Genomic DNA, 24,479 nt, shown 5'->3' on the forward strand with positions numbered 1-24,479 from the left:
CACATTGCAGAAGGAAGTGAAAAAGAGCAGGTCCTATGCAAGTGCAAGTGGGAGCAAATCAAGTTCAACTACAAGCAAGAAAAAATCAGACGTTCCTCAGCTTGGACAATAGGCCAAACAGTCGATCCCACCCCTCAAGGTGTTAACCGAGAATGTTCCCCCTCCGTTGCAGGGGCAAGCTTTTGAAAAAGCAAAGGAGTTGGCGGATGAATGTGGTATCTTGGTTGAAAATTTGCTGGCTTCCCAAGACGACAGGATACCCAAGGCTGTGGTAGCCCCTAAGCCACAGTTTGTCATGGGAGAGCCTTTGGTCAGCAAAGATGATCTCCCAACAAATATGCGTTACTTGCATAAATGGTACTTAAGTGAATCAAAGAATTGGAGAACGATGATCGTGCTGAGTGTCCCACAAGAGTACTACGGCCGCTCCGAAGAAATCCATATCGACTTTGATGAACTCTTCCAGATGTACAATGGCGACGCCCTCGACAAATCGCTTATGAGTTGCTATTGTCTGTAAGTTTTTCAATTCGTTGTCTACATATAACTTGTTTAGTTATTTCAATTCATTGTCTATATATAACTTGTACTCTATTATGTAGAATGAAGATTCTGGAGTATAAAAGTAAGAGCATCATAAATATTGGGTTTATTGATCCAGATAAAATACATGTAGCGACGCTAACTAATTATCCCAAGGAGACGGAGGAAAACCTTCTAAGGTTTCTAAGAGATCAAAATTTCTGTGACCACATACTGTTTCCGTACAACTTCAGGTGAGGGTCTTTACTCTGTTGTGTCCATTCACTTATAAGTGTAATTGATAAGTTACTCACGCACACACACATATATATATATATATATATATATATACATGTGCAGCTTTCATTGGATTCTGTTGGACATTCAAATTGATAAGGGAAGAGTTGATGCCTTTGACCCATTATCGAGACCCTTGGAATAGTTCCAAAGCCTGCGGGACATGCTTCAAGGGTAATTTTAATCATTCTTGCGCTCTATCGGTCTCTTTCGATGATTTTCTGATATATCAATTAATGAAAAACTTAGCAAATCATTATCCTTGTCGGACAGGGTTTGGAATCGGTTCAAGTGCGTGACTCCCGGTAACTTTCGTGAGAAGCTGACCTTTAGAGCGGCTCAGGTAAGTAGTAGTATGATATACTTCTATTAATTTTCAATACATTTATGATGCTAGATTATTATTTTGATTATATATATTCCATTCTCGTAAAGTGCGACCAGCAGCCACGGGGAACGCATCTATGCGGATACTATGTTTGCGAGACCATTCGCACGTTTACCTCTGAGTTCAAGGAGCACAGATTCGACGTAAGCAATGAACATTCACACCTCTATTTTTACCCGTCATTCTTTGTTATCATGATTGATATTCATATTCATCTCCTCTTCTTATATAGCACACGGCCATGAGGACGAAGGTCCTACCAGAGCAACGCGCGATTGCTGTTGCAGAGAAGCTTGCGGGATTTCTGAGGACGGAAGCTATAGAAGAGAAATGACGATTTAGTGTAGCTAAGGGCCATTACTGATGTTCGTCCATGTAATCGAATAGACGGGCTCTAGTCCCGATAATTCAGATCTCCATATAATTGTATATATATGATCTCTTGTAAGATAAGTTAATCTTATATATATATATATATGCATAATTATTTCTATTTTAAATTATATGAAAACTAATTCCCAAACACAAAACGAGGCATCACGTTAATCTCCTGAACACCTAAACCCTAAAACCCTAAAACCCAAAAATAATTTCATTCAAAAAAAAACCCAAAAGCCAGCAAAATCTGAAAATCTTTAGTCCCGGACCGTGTAACGAACCGGGACTAAAGGGCCTGTCCCTGGGGCGCTACGAGACGCCCACGTGAAGCACCTTTAATCCCGACGTGTAAGAGGGACGGGACGAAAAGGTTAGGCCTTTAATACGGGCCGGAGCTATAGGCCGTGTCCCCTCTAGTGTTTGCTGTCGACTATATACGGGCACGTTTGTTCTTGTGCGTTGGAAGAAGACATCGCTCTCGATCGCATGGAAGAAAATACTCCACGTAAGCCCGTCCTCTATATATATACCAGTATACGCTCCATCTCAACCTGGATGACATTGCCAGATCACAGCGATCTCGCGGTGTTTCACTCTCCTCGCTGCTTAATTCGCGTTACATAACATACATAACTGAGTTTCCCTGCTCTGCTCTCATCTACGCCATGGACTACAGCAACGAGGCCACGAATACCGCCGCGGCGCAACCTTACGGCCGCTCCATGTCGCCACCGTCGCGTGTGTCGTCGTGCTCGCCGCCCCCTGTGTTCCCGCTGATGGGCAACGCGCCGTCGTCGCCGCCGACCATCGTCCTCAGCCCGTGCGCGGCGTGCAAGGTCCTCCGCCGCCGCTGCGCCGACGGCTGCATGCTGGCGCCCTACTTCCCGCCGACCGAGCCCGCCAAGTTCACCACCGCCCACCGCGTCTTCGGTGCCAGCAACATCATCAAGCTCCTCCAGGTTCGTATGCAGTCCTAGTACGCTCATAGTTTTACGTACGTTCAAACGCGCAGTTAATGTGCTGATGCGGGTTGTGCATGGATCGGTGCAGGATTTGCCGGAGAGCTCGCGGGCGGATGCGGTGAGCAGCATGGTGTACGAGGCGGAGGCGCGGCTGCGGGACCCGGTGTACGGGTGCGCCGGGGCGGTGTGCCGGCTGCAGAAGGAGGCCAACGAGCTCAAGGTGGACCTGGCGCGAGCGCAGGCCGACCTCCTCAGCATCCAGACACAGCACGCCAACCTCCTTGCCCTCGTCTGCGTCGAGTTTGCTGCCAACCACCGAGGCGACCAGCAGCACCAGCACCAGCCACCTCCACTGGCGGACCAGCTGAACAGCATCGGTGGTAGCGGCGGCGGCGCCCTGTACCAACAGCTATACGATTCCGACTTGGACTCGGCGTCGTGGGAAGAGGCCCGGCAGCTCTGGACCTGAGCGTGCCGGCTAGTCGGCTACAGCACACTTAATCACTACTAGACGTAGTACTATTTATTTACTTATTATAACGTAAAAACTTGTATACTGTACGCTAGATGTTCCGGCAGTCTCGTCGGAAACGCATTGTACTACTCGGTCGCTGGGTTACAATCTCACAATCGTGGATCGTGTACATGGTGCATTGATCCTCTGCAACCGCCACGATTGCGCTGTACCCGGCAAATATTCCTGCTCGTCCAATGGGACCGATATGATATATGCATGTGTGTTTTATTTAATTCACATATCGTTCCGGTATTATTATTTTCCGAATCTCGCGATGAACATATAATTCTGTTCTGGTACACGAAACATTGACGACCGTACACGTGTGACATATCGGCTGAGTTAATTAGCGGCCATTCACGAATTTTAGCTATTGCCAAACAAACTGAATTTAGGTATAAGCTGACAATTTTTATATACCGCACTGCATCGGCACTCTCTAGTTTCTACTAGCGCTACTGTTGCTAGACGTACCGAACTCCAACGGTTTAATTAGTTGCGACATGCGGGCTTGAGGTCTCAACACTTACCTAACCTGATCACCGGATGCACTATCACAGGTAATCAAATTGGAAATTGAATCGTTCCCACCCGCGCGCCGGCCGAACCGACGCGCCGGTTATCCCCTCACGCGCGCGGTAGCATATATTCCATGTTCCCGCTAAACAACACTCATGTGATCGAACACATCGAATACAAGAGTGTACTGGAAAAAAAAGAAGTATAGGTAACATGGTTTATTATGAGTCTTATTAGGGTGCGATAGAGATGGAAAATAATGACAAGGATCTCACTTAGGAGATAGCAACTACAGCTAGGTCGGTAGCATGTGCTGTGTTTTTCATCAACACATGTTGTGTTCAGTGGAACGTTCACCGTGTGCCGGTGTGTACCACCTCTCACCTTTTTATTTTTTTGAGGCAATATCACCTCTCACCTGACAGGTGTAAAACCACACAGCACGCGCGCGCAAATGGACGATGGTGGCATCCTGGAGCGCAGCCATGCATGAATGGACCGGACCGGGCTCGCCATCACATCATATCAACCCAAAAGAGACCAAAATCAGGCCGCCTAACTCTATCAGTCCAACTCCAAAGCCTCTACGTGGACTTGGGTTATTAACGGTTTTATTCCAAGTCTCCCTCGCCAACCACGCATGTCTGATATGGCGACGGCCCGTCTCTGCTCTGATCGGTGGGCAGTCATCGTCGTCATCGGCGATTTTCGAACTAGTATCAGTATTCCAAACCCGGTCTCTGCATGCCGCCTGTGCCGTCCTTCTTTTAATAGCCCCTGCAGTGTCCTACACTCCTAGTAGCCTATTAGTGTGGAATTAGTCTGGCGCTTGACTAAATCATGCCGCATGAATCCAAACATCCCTTGGCTCCGCATACAGAATGTCCAAGCAGACCTAAAAATGTCCATCACTGCTCCCTGTCTGTTGGAAAACACGTGAGGGTTGAATATTAGTTGGCGGGGCTAACAAGAAACTGCAATATTACTCATTTCTGCCTATTTTAATTAGAAAATAAACGGACCACCTAAAAGATGGATATGTTTTTTAGTGGCTTTAATTTGCAGGATATTATTTATCGCTAGAGAATATCCCATGTGTTGCCGCGCTGAGAGGTCTTAGATTAAACTAGATCATGATTGACGCGCGTTGCTGCGTCCGTCTATTTTTCCAATAGAATGATATTGTTTTTTACAAATATATAGACAGAGAAGAACTGAATTTCTATTTCAAGTGAAAGAACATCAAAACCATCATGTAAGGGGAACCAAATATTAATCATTTAAGTAACTGTCATCTATAATTTGAATGTCATATTGGCCATCCTCTTAGTTTCATGTCAACCGAGATTTTTGTAGCATTTCATAAATTGGATCATAAATATACAATCCCGTTTTATGATCACCAATGTGTCAAAAGGTTTTTGTAGCAGGAAAGTGAAGCCTAGCGTTCCATGCTACTCACTGTTGTACTAATATTGACAAAACTTGTCAACAAGACACCTCAAAATAATAACAGTGTGACATCCTTACAAAGTCATATTTTCTTTGTCACATATATGTAAATGTCATCAGAAGTATCTGATGCTACTACGCAGCAGATGGGTTAATCAATGGACACGTGGAAAGCTGTGCAACAATCTCAGTGGATGGATTAGCAATTTTAACCATTGCATTTGATACTCCCAATGCTTGAGCCTTGTATATTTGTATAGGGAAAAAACAGTGAAAGTACTACTTATATAGAACCAAAATGCAACCATGGCTTTTCTGTTCACATCCATACATGAAAATGTAGTATCATAAATAATAAGAGTCAAATACACCGGAAAATACTACTCCCTCCAATCAAAAATACATGAGAATGTGCTTATAGTTGTTGTACCTGCTTCTTCCGCGGCAGCAGTTAGGTCGATGGACGACTACATCAGCGCCCGTGGTCCCAATTTATGTTCGTCTTTCCCACGCAAGCGGCTCTCTTTGTTGTCATTGTCCTCACAACTGAATGTGGTGTATATCGTGATCTTATAAATTACAAGGAGGCTACAAAATTATAGTACTGTAGGATCTCCACCGAGGGAGATTTGCCTAACATGTATAACAAATAGTGCACCTGAATAACTATGAACAAATTTTGGTATTGATGACCCTCAAAATAAATATTTCACAATCAAATTGACAAGTTTTATTTTATGGAATGACAAGCTCTAATAAGTTTGGCTAGCAGTAGGAAAGTGTACCTTAAATAAAAATTGAACATTCAGTTGTGAAAACCAGGCTAGCTTAAGAGAAGATTTTACTACGCTTTTACACACACACGCACACGCACACGCACACATAAGCATCAAGCACTATATGTTTGGTGCTCACAAAATGATCATGTGGGATGTGGCCTACAATTCAAAACGGGTTAGCACAACATTAGATTGTCCTTCCATCTGACATGTTGTTTCAATCTATATGAAAGGCTTTCAGAACCAATCAAGCTAAACGAGTTGTTTCAATATTTTTTCATATAAGCACCAATCTAGGAAAAAGTGATGGGTACTAATCTATAGTAATCTGTTTTGGATATATCATGAAATGAAAATACATACACAACAGTGGCGTGCTCCTCCTTGCCCTCTTGCTTGCTCCTGCCCCACACACCTAGGGAGAGATATGTATACCGTGGATGTAGGGTGGAAGCGCGAAGGATGCCTTGGATAGTATTAGCGTGCCTAAGGCACTGTTTGAACCGGCCTAATCTGACGAGCTGCGATGAGCAGTGGCGCTTGAGGCCGTGCAAGGTGTGATGTTCCTCTAGAACGCCTGCACAATATAAAGAGCACTAAATCAGAGTTGGCAAGCCCCTAATTTTTCGTTCCCATCCTCTCATCTCCTCTTCCCCGAACACAGAGATTGGATCAAGTGAATCCATCAAAAATAGGGATGTACGGAAGGGGTACAAAAACAGGCTTGTAGAGGATGGACGGAACAGATTTTTTGGGGGCACATCTTCTTCCCTGCAACGATACAAAAATCAAAGACGACATGGACAGTGAAACTGGGCTTCCAAAGGTGCTCGAGGATTAATAATTTAAGGGTTCGAGGGTGGTAATTTGGACCTAGGTTCGGGAGGTCAGCAGGAGCAGCCATGGGTATGGAGCGGGACAGTGGCTGCTCCTTCTCATGCGTGTCCTCTCCAGCGACGGCAGGCACCACGCGCCCTCCCTTCATGCCAGAACTGCCACAGCTTACAATGCCACAGGTTGTTTCCCTGGATGCTCAGACCCATTGCTCCTGCTCCTGTCAAGTCAGAGCTAGCTTCCATCGAATGAAGGTGGATCTATTGACAGCCTACATTCGAATTCAAAGAACCCAACTCACTGACATCTCCAAGAAGCAAGAGAATAAGGCTAAATTTTGAGGGCAAGGCATTTCATTGAATAACCTTAGTGCCTGTGGATCGACCACGTCGGGTGCTACGGCAACAAAAGACCTTGCAACGGCGCCAGAAACAGTGCTGACGGGAGACTGTTCTTTACTCCTCAGCAACGGCACCAGGAATCCTTCTGCTTCGGCTACGCCTTTAGGGACTTCCTAGGCAAATATGCAAAGGATTTCCCCACGGCCTTGGAGCCTTGCGTTGGTGTTCCCTCGAAGCGGAAAGGGTGATGTAGCGCAGCGATGGTAAGTATTTCCCTCAGTTTTGAGAACCAAGGTATCGATCTAGTGAAGGAGTATCACAAGTGCATGCACAAACATAAAGAGCTTGCTCCCAACGCTATGAAGGGGTTGTCAATCCCTTATAGATTGTTTGCCAAGTGAGAACTGAAAGCAATAAAGTAACAAAGCAAAGTAAAAGCAAAACTAGAAACGATAGGTGTGAATAGACCCGGGGGGGGGGGGGCGTAGTGTTCACTAGTGGCTTCTCTCATGAAAGCAAGTAGACGGTGGGTAAACGAATTACTGTCGAGCAATTGATAGAACCGCGCAGAGTCGTGATGATATCTATGGAAATGATTATATCTATAGGCATCACGTCCAAAACAAGTTGACCGATACTTTCTGCATCTACTACTATTACTCCACACGTCGACCGCTATCCAGCATGCATCTAGTGTATTATGTTCATGATAACTGAGTAACGCCTTAAGCAAGATGACATGATGTAGATGGACAATCTCATATCTACGACAAAGCCCATCTTGTTACCCTTGATGGCAACTACATGATGTGTGCCTTGCTGCCCCTACTGTCACTGGGAAAGGTCACCACACAGTAAGAACCCAAAACCAAGCTCTTCTCCCATTGCAAGAATCATAGATCTAGTTGGCCAAACAAAACCCAAGACTCGGAGAGACTTACAAGGATATCAAATCATGCAAATAAGAAATCAGTAAAGACTCAAATATATATCATAGATAATCTGATCACAAATCCACAATTCATCGGATCTCGACAAACACACCGCCAAAGAGAATTACATCGGATAGATCTCCATGAAGATCATGGAGAACTTTGTATTGAAGATCCAAGAGAGAGAAGAAGCCATATAGCTACTAACTACGGACCCGTAGGTCTGAAGTGAACTACTCACGAGTCATTGGAGGGGCGATGATGTTGATGAAGAAGCCCTCCAACTCCATAGTCCCCTCCGGCAGGGCACCGGGAAGGGTCTCCAGATGAGATCTCACAGAAACGGAAGCTTGCGGCGGCGGAAAAGTGTTTTCGTGGACGCCCTGATTTGTTCTGGATTTTTAGGGAATTTATAGGCCAAAGACCTAGGGTAGGGGGCGCCAGGGAGGCCACAAGCTTGGTTGCCGCGGCCTCCCCCCTGGCCGCGGCAACAGGGCTTGTGGGCTCCCTGTGGTCCCACTTGCTTGGCCCTCAAGCCTCCCGATCTTCTTTCGTTCTGGAAAAAATCATTTTGGGGGTTTTATTCCGTTTGGACTCCGTTCCAAAATCAGATCTGAAAAGAGTCAAAAACACAGAAAAAACAGGAACTGGCACTTGGCACTGAGTTAATAAGTTAGTCCCAAAAAAGATATAAAAGGTAAACAAAACATCCAAAGTTGACAAGATAACAGCGTGAAACCACCAACAATTATAGATACGTTTGAGACGTATCAAGCATCCCCAAGCTTAACTCCTGCTCGTCCTCAAGTAGGGAAGTGATAAAGAATGAATTTTTTATGCTTTCATGCTACCTAGCATAGATGTCCTTTGTAACTCCTCTTATGTGACGTGAATGTTCAGATCCATTAGATTCAAAACAATAGTTTGCTATTGATGTGGAGACAATAATACTTCAAGCAAACTAGCAAAGTAATCATGAACTTTCAAAATAACAAGGCCAAAAGAAAGTTATCCCTACAAAATCATATAGTCTGGCTATGCTCTATCATCATTGCACAATGAATCTAAATCATACACAACCCCGGTATTGGCCAACTAATTGTTTTCACACATTTACTTTCTCAAACTTTTTCAACTCTCACGCAATACATGAGCGTGAGCCATGGTTTTAGCACTATAAGTGGTGTGGAGTGTGGTGGAGGTTGCAAGAAAAACAAGGAGAAGATGGTCACATTAACTAGGCATATCAATGATCTGTGGAGATGCTCATCAATAGATATCAATGTGAATGAGTAGGGATTGCCATACAAATGATGCACTAGAGCTAAGAGTATGTGAAAGCTCTTAAAGAAATCTAGTGGGTGTGCATCCAACTTGCTTGCTCATGAAGACCTAAGGCAAGTTTGAGGAAGCCTATCATTGGAATATACAAGCCAAGTTATATAATGAAAATTTCCCACTAGCTATATGGTGGTGACAAAACGAGAGACTCTCCATCATGAAGATCATGGTGCTTAATATGCACAAGTGTGGAAAAGTGGTAGCATTGTCCCTTCTCTCTTTTTCTCTCATTTTTTTGGATGGGCTCTTTGGCCTCTTTTTTTTAATATTTTTTTTTTGGTGGGCATCTTTGGCCTCTTTTATTTCCTCACATGGGGCAATGCTCCATCAATGATGATCATCGCACTTACAACTCAAAACTTAGAGCAACGATGACTCTATATGGAATGCCTTTGGTAGTGTACCATGACAATGATCTAGCATGGCATGGACATTAATGGAAATATCATGCTAGCTATCATACGATCATGCAATGGCAATGTAGACGTGGTGGCACATGTCATGGTGGTAGTTGCACGGCAATATATCTCGGAATGACTTTGAAAAAGCCATAGTATGTAGGTATGGTGGCTGTTTTGAGGGAGGCTAATGGTGGGTTTTGTGCACCGACGAAAGTTGCACGGCACTAAAGAAGATAGTGATGGTGGAAGGTGAAAGTGCATCTAAACCATGGACTCAACATTAGTCATGAAGAACTCATATACTTGTTGCAAAAGTTTTATTAGTAATCGAAACAAAGCATTCAGCGCATACTCCTAGGGGAAGGGTTGGTAGGTATAAACCATCGCGCGATCCCGGCCGCCACACAAAGGATGACAATCAATAGACTAATCATGCTCAGACTTCATCACATAGTGGTTCACCATACGTGCATGCTACGAGAATCACTAACTTCAACACAAGTATTTCTAGATCCACAACACCTTACTAGCTTAATTTCAATATTACCATAACCACAACTCAAAACTAGTTGAGATGAATCAAACTTCTCTAACTATTCAATGCACATGAAGGTGGAAGTTTTCGTATCCCTTTGGATAACTACCCCTTTTGATACTACTTTCAAAGCATAGATCAACTACCAAGCCACGCACCGCCATGCTCTAAAAGAATAAGTGAAGCACATAGAGCAAAAGCATCTAGCTCAAAAGATATAAGTGAAGCACATGTGAGCTGAATTGTCTAACCAAAGGATATAAGTGAAGCTCGACAAAATCACGGTGAGTGCATGTCTCTCTCTCTAGGTGTGCAGCAAGGATGATTGTGACACAACAAAAATAGAAGACTCCTATGATACAAGACGCTCCAAGCAAGACACATAACATGTGGTGAATAAAAATATGGCCCCAAGTAACGTTACCGATGGATTGAAGACGAAAGAGGAGATGCCTTCCCGGGGCATCCCCTAGCTTAGGCTTCTACGACATCCTTGAATCATCTTGGGGTGCCTTGGGCATCCCCAAGCTTGATATCTTGCCACTCTTTATCTTTTTGTCCATAAGAACTTCACCCAAAACTTGAAAACTTCACAACACGAAACTTAAACAGAAACTCGTGATAACATTAGTATAAGAAAGCAAACCACCACTTCCTTAGGTACTGTAGCAAACTTGAACTATACTTATGTTGATGTTGGGTTACTGTATTTTCAATCTTCCATGGCTAATACCCCCCGATACTATCCATAGTTTCATCAAAATAAGCAACCAACACAACAAAAACAGAGTATGTTAACAGCAGACCAGTCTGTAGCAATCTGTGTACTTCGTATACTTATGGTACTTCACAAATTCTGAAAAATTACAACAGTCTGAATAATTTGCGTAGCAATCAGAAGAAAAAAGAATCAACTCAAAAGCTCTTACAGAAAAAAAATGAAAATTCTTTTCGTGAGCAGAAAGTTTCTGTCTTTTCGAGCATGACCAAACGATCATCCCCAAGACTAATCATAACGGTTTTTCTTGGCACAAACGCAAAAAGAAACACAAAAACACAATCATAACAGAATTATGAAAGTGTGGAAAAAAAACAGAAAGAAAAAGGATAGATTCGTTGGTTGCCTCCCAACAAGCGCTATTGTTTAACGCCCTTAGCTAGGCAAAAGGTGATGGAATCACGTATAGTCATCTTTGGTGCTCAAACCATAAGTAGCCCTCATCATAGATTCATAAGGCAATCTTATTTTCTTTCTAGGAAAGTGCTCCATGCCCTTCTTTAGGGAAAATTGAAATCTAATATTCCCTTACTTCATATCGATGATAGCACCAATAGTCCTTAGGAAAGGTCTACCAAGAATAAGGGGACATGAAGGATTGCAATCTATGTCAAGTACAATGAAATCCACGGGTACATAGTTCTTAATTGCAACAATAAGAACATCATCGATCCTTCTCATGGGTTTCTTGACAGTAGAATCCGCAAGATGCAAATTAAAGAACACTCTTCAATCTCATGAAAACCAAGAATATCACATAAAGACTTTGGAATCGCGGAAACACTAGCACCCAAATCACACAAAGTATTGCACTCATAGTTTTTTATCTTGATTTTGATAGTAGGTTCCCACTCATCATGAAGTTTTCTAGGTATAGAGACTTCTAGTTCGAGCTTCTCTTCAAGAGATTTCATCATAGCGTCTAGGATATGCGCGGTAAAGGCTTTCCTTTGGCTATAAGCATGTGGAGAGTTTGCAATGGATTGCATCAAAGAGATGCATTCAAACAAGGAAAAATTATCATAATTGAATTCCTTGAAATCCAAAGTGGGAGTTTCATTACTACCAATTTTTTTGATTTCTTCTACTCCACTCTCCACACCTTTATAATCAAGATAGGTGGACTCCGAATCATTGGGGCGTTTTTCAACCAAAGTGGATTCATATCCAGCCCCTCCATCAATAGGTTCGACACACGAAAACAAAGATTCAAGAGGAGACACACCAATCACTTTAAGATCTTTGTGATTTGCATCACTAGAACGCACCCTTTTAAACCATTCATGCCTAGCGCGAATTTGGGCGGTTCTTTCTTTGCTCTCATTCATGGAGACACGCATAGCTTTCAAAGTTTCATCCAAGTTGACCTTGGGAGGAGCACATATAACTTTCAAAGCATCAATAGCACAAGACATCCTATCAACGCTCTTAGCCAAATCGTCAATTTTGAGTAGTTTTTCCTCTATGGACGCATTGAAAATCTTTTGAGAGTTGATGAACTCTTTGATATTACTCTCTAAATCAGAGGGTAATTTGTTATGATTTCCATAAGCGTTGTTGTAGGAATTGCCATAATTGTTAGAGGAGTTACTAGGAAAAGGCCTAGGAACATAGTTTCCTTTAAAAGCATTGTTGTTGCCAAAATTGTTCCTACCAACAAAGTTAACGTCCAAACTAGCATTGCTACTCTCAATCAAGGAAGATAGTGGCATGTCATTAGGATCTAAAGGAGCGTTTCTACTAGCAACCAAATTCATCAACTCGTCCATCTTAGCACTAAGCGAGTTAATTTCTTCTATAGCGTGTACCTTTTTGCTAGCAGGTGACCTTTCAGTATGCCACTGAGAGTAGTTGGTCATGATGATGTCTAGGAGTTTTGTAGCGTCTCCTAACGTGATTTCCATGAATGTTCCACCTGAGGCGGAGTCCAAGATATTGCGAGAGGCAAAATTCAAACCAGCGTAAAAGATTTGTATAATCATCCACAAACTCAAGCCATGAGCGGGACAATTTCTAATCATAAGCTTCATCCTCTCCCAAGATTGTGCAACGTCTTCATGATAAAGTTGCTTGAAATTCATGATATCGTTACGAAAGGAGATAATCTTAGCCGGCGGAAAATTCTTGGATATGTAAGCATCTTTGCACTTATCCCAAGAATCGATACTATTTTTAGGCAAAGAAGAAAACCAAGTTTTTGCGCGATCTCGCAACAAGAAAGGAAAAAGCTTCAACTTAATCACGTCATTATCCACATCTCTTTTCTTTTGCATATTGCAAAGCTCAATGAAGGTATTGAGATGGGATGCGGCATCTTCACTAGGAAGGCCAGAGAATTGTTCTTTCATAACAAGATTCAGCAAAGCTGCGTTGATTTCATATGATTCCGCACTAGTAGCGGGAGCAATCGGAGTACTAATAAAATCATTATTATTGGTACTCAAGAAGTCGCAAAGTTTGGTATTTTCAGCCATGATGACTTAAACAAACAAACAAGCACACAAGCAAGCAAGAAAACCGGCAAAGGAAAAAAGAAAAAAGGAAAAAGGCAAATGAAAATGGCAAAGGAGAAAGGCAAATGAAAACGGCAAATGTGAAGTGGGGGAGAGGAAAACGAGAGGCAACTGGCAAAAAAGTAAATGCAAGAGATGAGTTTGTGAGACCTACTTGGATAGATCTCTCCTTCCCCGGCAACGGCGCCAGAAATTCTTCTTGCTACGGCAACAAAAGACCTTGCAACGGCGCCAGAAACAGTGCTGACGGGAGACTGTTCTTTACTCCTCAGCAACGGCACCAGGAATCCTAGGCAAATATGCAAAGGATTTCCCCGCGGCCTTGGAGCCTTGCGTTGGTGTTCCCTCGAAGCGGAAAGGGTGATGTAGTGCAGCGGTGGTAAGTATTTCCCTCAGTTTTGAGAACCAAGGTATCGATCCAGTGAAGGAGTATCACAAGTGCCTGCACAAACACAAAGAGCTTGCTCCCAATGCTATGAAGGGGTTGTCAATCCCTTATAGATTGTTTGCCAAGTGAGAACTGAAAGCAACAAAGTAACAAAGCAAAGTAAAAGCAAAAGTGGAAACGATAGGTGTGAATAGACCCGGGGGCCGTAGTGTTCACTAGTGGCTTCTCTCATGAAAGCAAGTAGACGGTGGGTGAACGAATTACTGTCGAGCAATTGATAGAACCGCGCAAAGTCGTAAAGATATCTATGGCAATGATTATATCTATAGGCATCACGTCCAAAACAAGTAGACCGATACTTTCTGCATCTACTACTATTACTCCACACGTCGACCGCTATCCAGCATGCATCTAGTGTATTAAGTTCATGAGAACAGAGTAACGCCTTAAGCAAGATGACATGATGTAGATGGACAATCTCATATCTACGACAAAGCCCATCTTGTTACCCTTGATGGAAACTACACGATGTGTGCCTTGCTGCCCCTACTGTCACTGGGAAAGGTCACCACACGGTAAGAACCCAAAACCAAGCACTTCTCCCATTGCAAGAATCATAGATCTAGTTGGCCAAACAAAACCCAATACTCGGAGAGACTTACAAGGATATCAAATCATGCAAATAAGAAATCAGCAAAGGCTCAAATATATATCATAGATAATCTGATCACAAATCCACAATTCATCGGATCTCGACAAACACACCGCAAAGAGAATTACATCGGATAGATCTCCATGAAGATCATGGAGAACTTTGTATTGAAGATCCAAGAGAGAGAAGAAGCCATCTAGCTACTAACTACGGACCCGTAGGTCTGAAGTGAACTACTCACGAGTCATTGGAGGGGCAATGATGTTGGTGAAAAAGCCCTCCAACTCCAAAGTCCCCTCCGGCAGGGCACTGGGAAGGGTCTCCAGATGAGATCTTGCGGCGGCGGAAAAGTGTTTTCGTGGACGCCCTGATTTTTTCTGGATTTTTAGGGAATTTATAGGCCAAAGACCATGGGCAGGGGGGCACTGGGGAGGCCACAAGCTTGGTTGCTGCGGCCTCCCCCCTGGCCGCGGCAACACGACTTGTGGGCTCCCTGTGGGCCCACTTGCTTGGCCCTCAAGCGTCCCGATCTTCTTCCGTTCTGGAAAAAATCATTTTGGGGATTTTATTTCGTTTGGACTCCGTTCCAAAATCCGATCTGAAAAGAGTCAAAAACACAGAAAAAACAGGAACTGGCACTTGGCACTGAGTTAATAAGTTTGTCCCAAAAAAAGATATAAAAGGTAAACAAAACATCCAAAGTTGACAAGATAACAGCGTGAAACCATCAAAAATTATAGATACGTTTGAGACGTATCATCGGGTAGCCGCGAGCTGGGTCTTCAAGATTGACTTGGCTGGCGCCATAAGCTCGTTGCTCAAAACAACATCCACAGTACAACGCACAACCTATGTTACAAAACCCTTGAAACAATTATTGGGACACCAAGTGAGGAGCAGATGAGGTGAGAGTAACCTGTCAAGGTCCATTGCGCGGTTGATGCTTAGAAACCGTGAGTTCTCGTCCTCCTGCTCAAACAATTTGCTTGGTTAAGAGCTTATAATAACAATAACCACGACACCACTGCAGAAAATTGATGCTCGAAACATATGGGCGATGCGGGCCAGTCCAGTTCAATCACTAAGATGTGGAACTAAGAAGAGCGTGCCCTTGTTGCCTGGTCGGCTATGGGAATGGGCTTACCGGCATGACGCGGGGGATGGCGGCAGGCGGGTCGGTGCTGCCATTGGTGATGATGTGCTCCATGTGACGGAGGAAGTTCTTGTTCGAGATGAAGTCGTCGATGTTGCAAATGGGGTTGCGGTCCTCCTTCCCCATCCAGTACTAACGCGGCTCGATGGTGGTTGGGCCGCCGCCATACGACCCTGGCTCCATCCCCGTGGACCACTTCTATGCTTCTTCTTCGGAAGTATTATCTTCACCGGCCTCCGCTCCGCCGGCCGGTCTATGGTGGCGGCCGCCGCCTCTCCCGAGGCCACCGAGGCGTGAAGAGGGCGCACGGCCATGGCGCGGCTATTGACAAGGGCAAGCAGCGACATCGAGGTTGCCATGGATGAGGGCAACGACAAGGAGGGATTTTGCAGTTGCGGCGAGGTTGTGGCTCAGATCGATCCACAGTGGCCGTGCACATCCTCCTGACTCTATGTATTGGCGGCGGTTGGGCTGGATGGATTGGCGAAGAGCTGGAACGGACTGGTTGACGACACAGTGTACCAGAGGCCTTCGTTTCGACCTCTTGAGTAGCAGCCCACACGACAATCGGGCCAGATTGAGCATAATGGGTCAGAACATTTTTTACACGAGATCTAATGGCCAGAAACATCCAGATCACAAATATGAACGGTCAAAAACTCCAATCGTCGAGAGAGCTTGATTTAGGCTCAGTTTTACTGTCCTTAATGATGAATATTTTTTGGAGAAACGATTCTCCCATGCGACCAGCCCCCTCTGAGCCCGCTCCGCCACCAACCCCTCCCGGCGCGGGCCATCCCGATCGTGCCGGCCATCCCCGCCTCCCTCTCGCTGAGGCCCTCCCAGCTGCCACCTCCGTCGGCCCAGCTGCCGCAAGGTTTCATCCCGGTAGTGGTCCCTGTTGCCGCGGGGGCTGGTTCATCACCTGTCCAATATTTGGCTCGATCATCGTGTAGATCTGGTCAGGTTGTGGCCTCACAGTCCTCGCACGCTTCGATCCAGGCTGCATTGAAGGCTGGGGTGGTGCTGGACACGTCGCCTGATTTGCAAGGCGGAGGCGTGCACATCCCGTCCATCATCGTCTCCCCTGATGAACGCATTCATGAGGCCTCTTCTTCAATGTCGGTGACAACTCGAGGGGCGAAGCAACGACGCGGTCTCGTCATACCTCCGGGTCGCGCGCTGCCCCCGCCACCCACCTTCAAGTGCCCTACGGCCGAAAGAGCTGGAGCCAGGCTAGATATAACGTTGGACCGGCACGCGGCTCCCCGCGGACGGACCCCCCCATCTGCTCCCTGTGTCCACTGGCATACCAAAATCCCCCTTGCCTTATAGGTAAGTGCTTCCTCTGTTTTTGAAACTTCATCGGATCACGGAGTGCACGGAGGACGTGCGCTGCAACGCTTGATCTAGGTGGGGGCATCATGCGCGGGCTTGCTAGAACTATGCATGGTCGTCCGCCCCTGCTCGTCAGTCTATGGCGCCCCTGCAGCGGTCGACCGTTTCTTCAACTCGCCCCTTCACCAAGCCGTCAGCGCCATCGCGTGCTCCACCGACCCGCTCCTACCACAGATCAGAGACCCGCGCTCATGGCCGGTCATGGGCACGATGGTGGCGCCACTCACGCCTAACATGTAGGTGTGGGCGGATGCCCTTGCCAGCATCTTCGTGCTCATCTCCCTGGGGGCGCCCGTCACTCGGCGTCGTCCTCTGCGGTCGCTGAGGTGCTTCACCTTGAGTTCAACATGCCGCTCGCGATGGTCAAAGTGGCGCGCCACTTTCTGGAGGACTTCCTCGCCAGGTTCGTCCACCCGCATCACTTCGACACTGCCATTGCCCGTGGCAACTTTCGATGCAATGGCCTCGACCTCTACCCCAAGCCATGGATCATGGAGCCTCATGCGGATCACCAAGCGATGTGCCACCACGTGCAGCTCAGCCTGGAGGGCATCCCCCTGCACGCTTGGAATCAAGACACCATCAGCCGCGTCATCGGCGTCGACAACGAGCGAGATTACATCCTGCCTCGCTCCACCCGCAAGGAAGACGCCAGGATGCCGGGCATTTGGGCTTGGACCACGAGCCTGAACTGTATCCTACGGGTGATGCAACTGTCACTGCCGGCTCAGGGGAGGCGCCATCTTCGCTACCGCGTGCTGGTCCACCTTGGGCTGCACGAGGACTTGTCTCGTGCTAACCACGATGACCCAAGGGCAAACAAAGGTATCTATGAGTTCTTCTGGCACCACGGTGTGGAAGATGGCAAGCGCATCACCCCGATCCCATAGGAAGTGCTGCGCAACGACGGCGCCCATGGCCGCCACGATGATGATGAGGATGATGTGCGGCGTAGCCGCGACGGTGAGCTAGGGCGCAAGGGTCGAGCCTCCAGGTGGTTCAAGCACATCCGCTTCCACGACCAGCCTCAGGAGCGTGGTGGTGAGAAGCATCGTGATGGGTGCGACGGCCACAGGCGGAGAGAGGCTCGGGTCGACTCCTATCCTAGTCCAACTCGGAGCCCTCGCGGTGGCTCGTATGGATGCATGTATCCCCTCGATGCCGCGCAATCCTCGTCTCCCCTTCTGTCCTCCCATCGCTGCCATCTCTAGTGAGCATGCCAGTGGGCTCGAACGGACGCTCTACCACGGAAGAAACCGAGCGCCAGGCCATTGGCCCCGCCGCTATGCTGGCACGTCCTCCTGGCTTCGAGGAGTCTCCCGTGCTGCGCACTCTGCCGTTCATTCCCAGAAGCTAGAGCATATTCCTCCATATATGGTTTTGGTAATTAATGACAATCCCTATGGATTAATGGTTGCCTTAAGTTATATTCGAAGTATTTGTCCATAGGCACTTCTTGAAGGCCATCTGTTGGTTTTAAGGAGTTTATATGATGACCAAGGTGGTGCTCAAGGCATTATCCAAAGAATGATCATAAAGATACAAGCTTGATCAAGACTAAGACAAAGAGTAAATCAAGTTTATCAACACACAAAGCGTACAAGATGTACCCAGAGGGATCAAGTGATCCCATGGTATGGTAAGCATTGTCCATTACGCTTTTTTGTACTAACCTATGGTCTTTATGAGAGTTCTATGTGGGTTTAGGTGTATTTACATGGGCTTGCGTTAAGAGGAAGATCTCATACAACCCATGAAGGATGATGTCAAGCAGTGATCATCATCAAGATTGCGGTGTGCAAGTTCAAGTGGAGCATCATGAAGATATCATGCTTGAAGCTTTCCGTCCATTGTGGTGCCAATGGACTTGTGAAGATGTGCTGAAGAGTGGCTCACCAATAATGGAGTATGGGGAGCAATTTACAAGTCTTCATCGAGCCAGCGCAATCAAGAAAGGTGGTCTATCTTGAGGAAGTCAAGATCGTTATCACCGAGCTCAAGTGGACTATGTGCAAGGTATAGGTTTGTCCTTGATAGATTTTCTATTTTAGAATAGATTGCCGTACTGTCAAGTGGTGCTCTCAAGTGAGTAGCATGATTGTATCGTTTGTTGAGAGCTCAAACCTTTTCCATACTTGCAACATCTTTCTTGGTTCTTTTTTCGTGTTTATCTTTGTGATTTTTAGAGCTTATGGTCATCTTCATGACAAGCTCGAATTCATCGAAAACGAAGTGAGATCTCTATGAATGAAGACCATGCGGTTATGAATATGCCAAAGATATAGAGATGTGAGATCTCTATGAATGAAGAACCGGCAAAAACTCCAACATCGAAAACATCATAGTAGATGCATATGGACTCCGTTTTCGATGAACTCGAGCTTGTCATGAAGATGACCATAAGCTCTAAAACTCACAAAGAGAAACACCAACTAAGAACCAAGAAGTATGATGCAAGGATGCAAATGGTTTGAGCTCTCAACGAACGATACGATCAAGCTACTCACTTGAGAGCCCCCCTTGATAGAACAACAATCTATCCTAACCAGAAAACCTATCAAGGGCAAACCTATACCTTGCACCTCATCCTCTTGAGCTAGATGATGATGATCTTGGCTTCCTCAAGATGGACCACCTTTCTTGATTGTGTTGGCTTGATGAACACTAGTTGATTGCTCCCCCATACTCACTATGGGTGAGCCACTCTTCAGCATATCTTCACAAGTCCATTACCACCATAGTGGACGGCAAGCTTCAAGCATGCTATTTTCGTGCTGATCCACTTGAACTTGCACATCGCAATCTTGATGACGATCACAACTTGACGTCATACTCCATGGGTTGTATGAGATCTTCCCTTTGACGCAAGCTCATGGAAACACACCTAACCCCCACATAGAACTCTCACGAAGACCATGGGTTAGTACACAAACACGTAATGGACAATGCTTACCATACCATGGGATCACTTGATCCCTCTCGGTACATCTTGTACGCTTTGTGTGTTGATCATCTTGGTTTACTCTTTGTCTGAGATCTTGATCAACCATTGATGATGATCACAACTTGACGTCATACTCCATGGGTTGTATGAGATCTTCCTTTTGACGCAAGCCCATGTAAACACACCTAACCCCCACATAGAACTCTCACGAAGATCATGGGTTAGTACACAAACACGTAATGGACAATGCTTACCATACCATGGGATCACTTGATCCCTCTCGGTACATCTTGTACGCTTTGTGTGTTGATCATCTTGATTTACTCTTTGTATGAGATCTTGATCAACCATGTCTCTCTATGACCATTCTTTGGATAATACCTTGGATACCATCTTGGTCATCATATAAACTCCTTGAACCCAACAGATGGACTTCAAGAAGTGCCTATGGACAAATCCATACCATGGGATCACTTGATCCCTCTCGGTACATCTTGTGGGCTTTGTGTGTTGATCATCTTGATTTACTCTTTGTCTGAGATCTTGATCAACCATGCGTCTCTATGACCATTCTTTGGATAATACCTTGAATACCATCTTGGTCATCATATAAACTCCTTGAACCCAACAGATGGACTTCAAGAAGTGCCTATGGACAAATCCTATAAATGTAACTTAAGGCAACCATTAGTCCATAGGAATTGTCATCAAGTACCAAAACCACATATGGAGATATATGCTCAATATATGCTCCAACACATATGCATCTTCTATGATGTTTCTGATGATAGGAGTGTTTGCCGGTTCTTCATTCATAAAAGTTTTCACATCTTTATATCATTGGCATTTTCATAACTGCGTGTTCTTAAGATTTCTAGTCGTTGTTCGATACCTTGCCGTCCTCAATCCAACAAGATTGAGTTTGCTCAATTTGGAGCTGGTATGCGAAAGGTATGGCAGTTTTAGTGGCACGTCAGTTTTTCTCTCTCAAGCGGAAGTACCGCTTGGAGTTGAAAGGTACTATGCTTGCGCGGTACTGCCGCTCCCTACTTTCGTCCCTACTTCCTCTTAACTTTCCTGATATTTCGATTCTGTTTAGCAATTGTTTTTTGGTGGAAGTTTGTAGCGAAAGTACCGCCCTGAGCGGTACTTCTGCTATATTTCTTCCCTATCTAAGCTGAGCGGTAGTACCGCTCACCAGAGCGGTAGTACCGCTCTAGAGGAACTTCCACTCCTGTTCTCCTGTTTGTTTGGCTTCCTGACCTGTTTCTTCCGTGCAAGCGGAAGTACCGCTCCTATGAGAGGCACTACCACTCCTGCACGACCTGTGGGCATAATGGTTGGACTTTGGGATGCCTATTTAAGGGGCCCTTCTTCCCCAATGGTCTCTATCTGTTGAGCTCGTGTTTGCCCCCCATTGTTGACCTTCTTCGAGCTTGCTAACTCTCAATCCCTCCAATGATTCTTTCTAGTTCTTGAGGGAAAAGAGAGAGGAGATCTAGATCCACATTTCCACCAATCACTTTCTCCTCTATGTGCGGGGAACAACTTGGATCTAGACCTGGGAGTTCTTTGTGTTCTTCTTCTTTCTTCCTCTCTTTTTCTTCCATAGCATTAGTTGTTGTGGAGGGATTTGGGAGAGAAGGACTTGGGCACTCCGTGTGCCCTTGCCATTGCATTTGGTGCATAAATTTGAGTTCTCCACGGTGATACGTGGAAGTTAAGTTTGAGAAGCTTATTACTCTTGGGTGCTTGGTACCCTAATACTTGTTTTTCTTGGGTGCTTTGGTATTCTAGAAGCTTGGTGGTACCTCAGAGCTCAATCATTGTGGTGTAAAGCTCCGGGCAAGCATGGACGTCTCCAATTAGGTTGTGAGGATTCCCCCGAGCATTTGTGGTTACCTCGAATCCATATTCCATTGTGGTGAAGCTTTGTGGTGTTGTTGGGAGCCTCCAATTAAGTTGTGGAGATTCTCCCAACTTTGTTTGTATGGGTTCGGTGGCCGCCCTCAAGGGTCCCATAGTGGAATCACAACACCTTGCATTGTGCAAGGGCGTGAGGAGATCACGGTGGACTTAGTGGCATCTAGGGGAGCATTGTGCCTCCACACCACTCCAAATGAAGATTAGCATCCGCAAGGGTGTGAACTTCGGGATACATCATCGTCTCCGCGTGCCTCGGTTATCTCTTACGCGAGCCCTTTACTTATGCACTTTACTTTGTGATAGCCATATTGTTTCTTGTTATATATCTTACTATCACTTTGTTGTTTATCTTGCTTACCATAAGTTGTTGGTGCACATAGGTGAGCCTAGTTGTTTTAGGTTTTGTGCTTGACAAATTAAAACGTTAGTTTTATTCCGCATTTGTTCAAGCCTAAACGTAATTATTTTAAAGCGCCTATTCACCCCCCCTCTAGGAGACATCCACATCCTTTAAATGGGTATCATAACTAGGTCTCTCATTATTAGGTTTAACCACATATAGAGTAAAGATGTCGACTAGGGGATTAAGATTCTCTGACACTCTTAGTATCGATGGCACAAATTTTGATGTTTGGGTAATTCACATGCTTAATCTCTTTAGGGTCATGGATCCAAATTTAGAGCGAATTGTAGATATGGGTTTTCTCCTCCAAAGGATTCTCAAAATATATCTTTAGAGGATGAGGAAAAATCTTATCTCAATGCTCAAGCTTCTAATGTGGTCTTTTATGCTTTGAGCAATGTAGTTATATTTCAACTCATGCCATTACGGAATGCTCATGAGTTGTGGGCAAACTTGAAGATAAATATGGTGTGTTCAAGATTTCTAGGAATGATTGTTCTCCCTACACGTCTGGTCATGTTGTCTTCTCAACTTCATCTACTTCACCTACACGTGGATTGCCATAAGGTAATGATATGGTGAGTATTGGTGATCATTGTAATGATGATAATGGGCTTATTGTTGATGACCCTTCACCACTATATTATTGTAATGCTTCATCTTTGGGCGTTAACACTTCGAGCACTCTAAATGTTCTACATGCTTGTGTTGATAGTACTTGCATATCATGTAAAAACTGCTTGACTAAATCTCATGATGATATGCTTTCTATATCTTGTTGCCATGATAAAAATGTATCTATTTCCTCGAGTTGTTGTGCTAACAATGTAGAGGAAATACGTCACTCCATGTAACAAGATGTGGCCTTGAATGATGCCTCAAGGGATCCTACATCATCATCCATTGTTTCTCACTTTTGCCTTATGGCTAAGGCTTCAAAGGTATCTCCTACTTTGAAGCCCAATGTATCTAATGATGATGATGTTGATGATAGTGAGTATGAGGATAATGATGAAGAGAGTGATAATATTGCTTCCTTAAAAATTAAGGGGGAAATTATTTTTAAAGATCTTCAAAAGAATAAAATTGCCCGTTCCAACTTCATGGAAATCATGTCTTATGCCATTGAGGGCAAGAAATACATTGAGGAGTTTGAATCTCATCTCGAGGAACATGAGGCCACCATTGAGACAATGGAAGGTCATGGGTGTGATTACGCCGATGAGATCATGGAGCTATCTCAAGCTCTTGAAAATGAATAAACCACCAAGGGATCTCTTGAGGAAACCTTTTCTCTAGAATTATCTAGATTACAGGAATCCCATGATAGAGCTCTCGAGGTGGCTAATGATTTTAGAACTAAAATCAATAAGCTTGAAGCTGCACATGCTAAACCCCTTGAGGACTATGAGCACCTTGAAAATGGCTCAAGGGCTATTAAGAGTTTGCTCATCAAACTCACACTACTAGGAAAAGGGCTATAGATGATATAGATACTAATGGCGCACCACACAAGCAGTGCGCCACTACTATATAGTAATGGCGCACCATGTGAGGTGTGCCATTAGTGTGGTGGATACTAATGGCGCACCACACTCTCGGTGCGCCACTACTATCTTTTTTTATTTTTATTTTTTTGCAAAACTACTAATGGCGCACCAGTACCTGGTGCGCCATTAGTAACCTGCTTACTAATGGTGCATCTGTTTGTAGTGCGCCACTACTATAATTTTTTTTGGTTTTTTTTGCAAACTACTAATGGCGCACCAAAGCTAGTGCGCCATTAGTAACCAGTGTTACTAATGGCGCATCTGTTGATGGTGCCCCACTACTATTATTTTTACAGAACTACTAATGGCGCACCAGAGGAGGTGCGCCATTAGTAACCAGGGTTACTAATGGCGCATATGTAGGTGGTGCGCCATTAGTAACCTGGGACCAGCTAGATATTTTGGACAGCCACCTACCACACTCACTTTCCCCACTTTCATTCTCTCCACCTCCTCCTCCAAGCTTGTCTCGGGTGCCTCTTCCTCCTCACGTATGTTTGTTGTGTTGCATATGTTTGTGGTGTCCATATATGTTTGTGTTTGCAGGTACCGGTATTTGAAATGCGATAGTTGCCA

The 24,479-nt window shown here is 45.0% G+C and overlaps 1 protein-coding gene and 1 pseudogene across 1 annotated transcript; one reads left to right on the plus strand and one right to left on the minus strand.

Moving 5' to 3' along the window:
- The first annotated feature begins 2,159 nt into the window (after positions 1-2,159).
- LOC123446604 (LOB domain-containing protein 1) lies at positions 2,160-3,259 on the plus strand. Its single transcript, XM_045123177.1, has 2 exons — positions 2,160-2,544; positions 2,636-3,259. The coding sequence occupies exons 1-2, from the start codon at positions 2,251-2,253 to the stop codon at positions 3,014-3,016; spliced, it is 675 nt and encodes a 224-aa protein (XP_044979112.1). The 5' UTR covers positions 2,160-2,250; the 3' UTR covers positions 3,017-3,259.
- A 2,873-nt stretch (positions 3,260-6,132) lies between these two features.
- LOC123450610 lies at positions 6,133-16,029 on the minus strand (annotated as a pseudogene).
- Between the last annotated feature and the right edge of the window lie 8,450 nt (positions 16,030-24,479).

This window comes from Hordeum vulgare, chromosome 4H (assembly GCF_904849725.1).
Source record: "Hordeum vulgare subsp. vulgare chromosome 4H, MorexV3_pseudomolecules_assembly, whole genome shotgun sequence".
Classification (NCBI taxonomy): domain Eukaryota; kingdom Viridiplantae; phylum Streptophyta; class Magnoliopsida; order Poales; family Poaceae; genus Hordeum; species Hordeum vulgare.

Excerpts from the sequence above, each read along its gene's own strand:
- LOC123446604 (XM_045123177.1), top strand. The coding sequence starts at position 2,251 with ATGGACTACAGCAACGAGGCCACGAATACCGCCGCGGCGCAACCTTAC. Across the intron at positions 2,545-2,635 it reads ACATCATCAAGCTCCTCCAG|GATTTGCCGGAGAGCTCGCG; the intron begins GTTCGTATGCAG and ends GGATCGGTGCAG.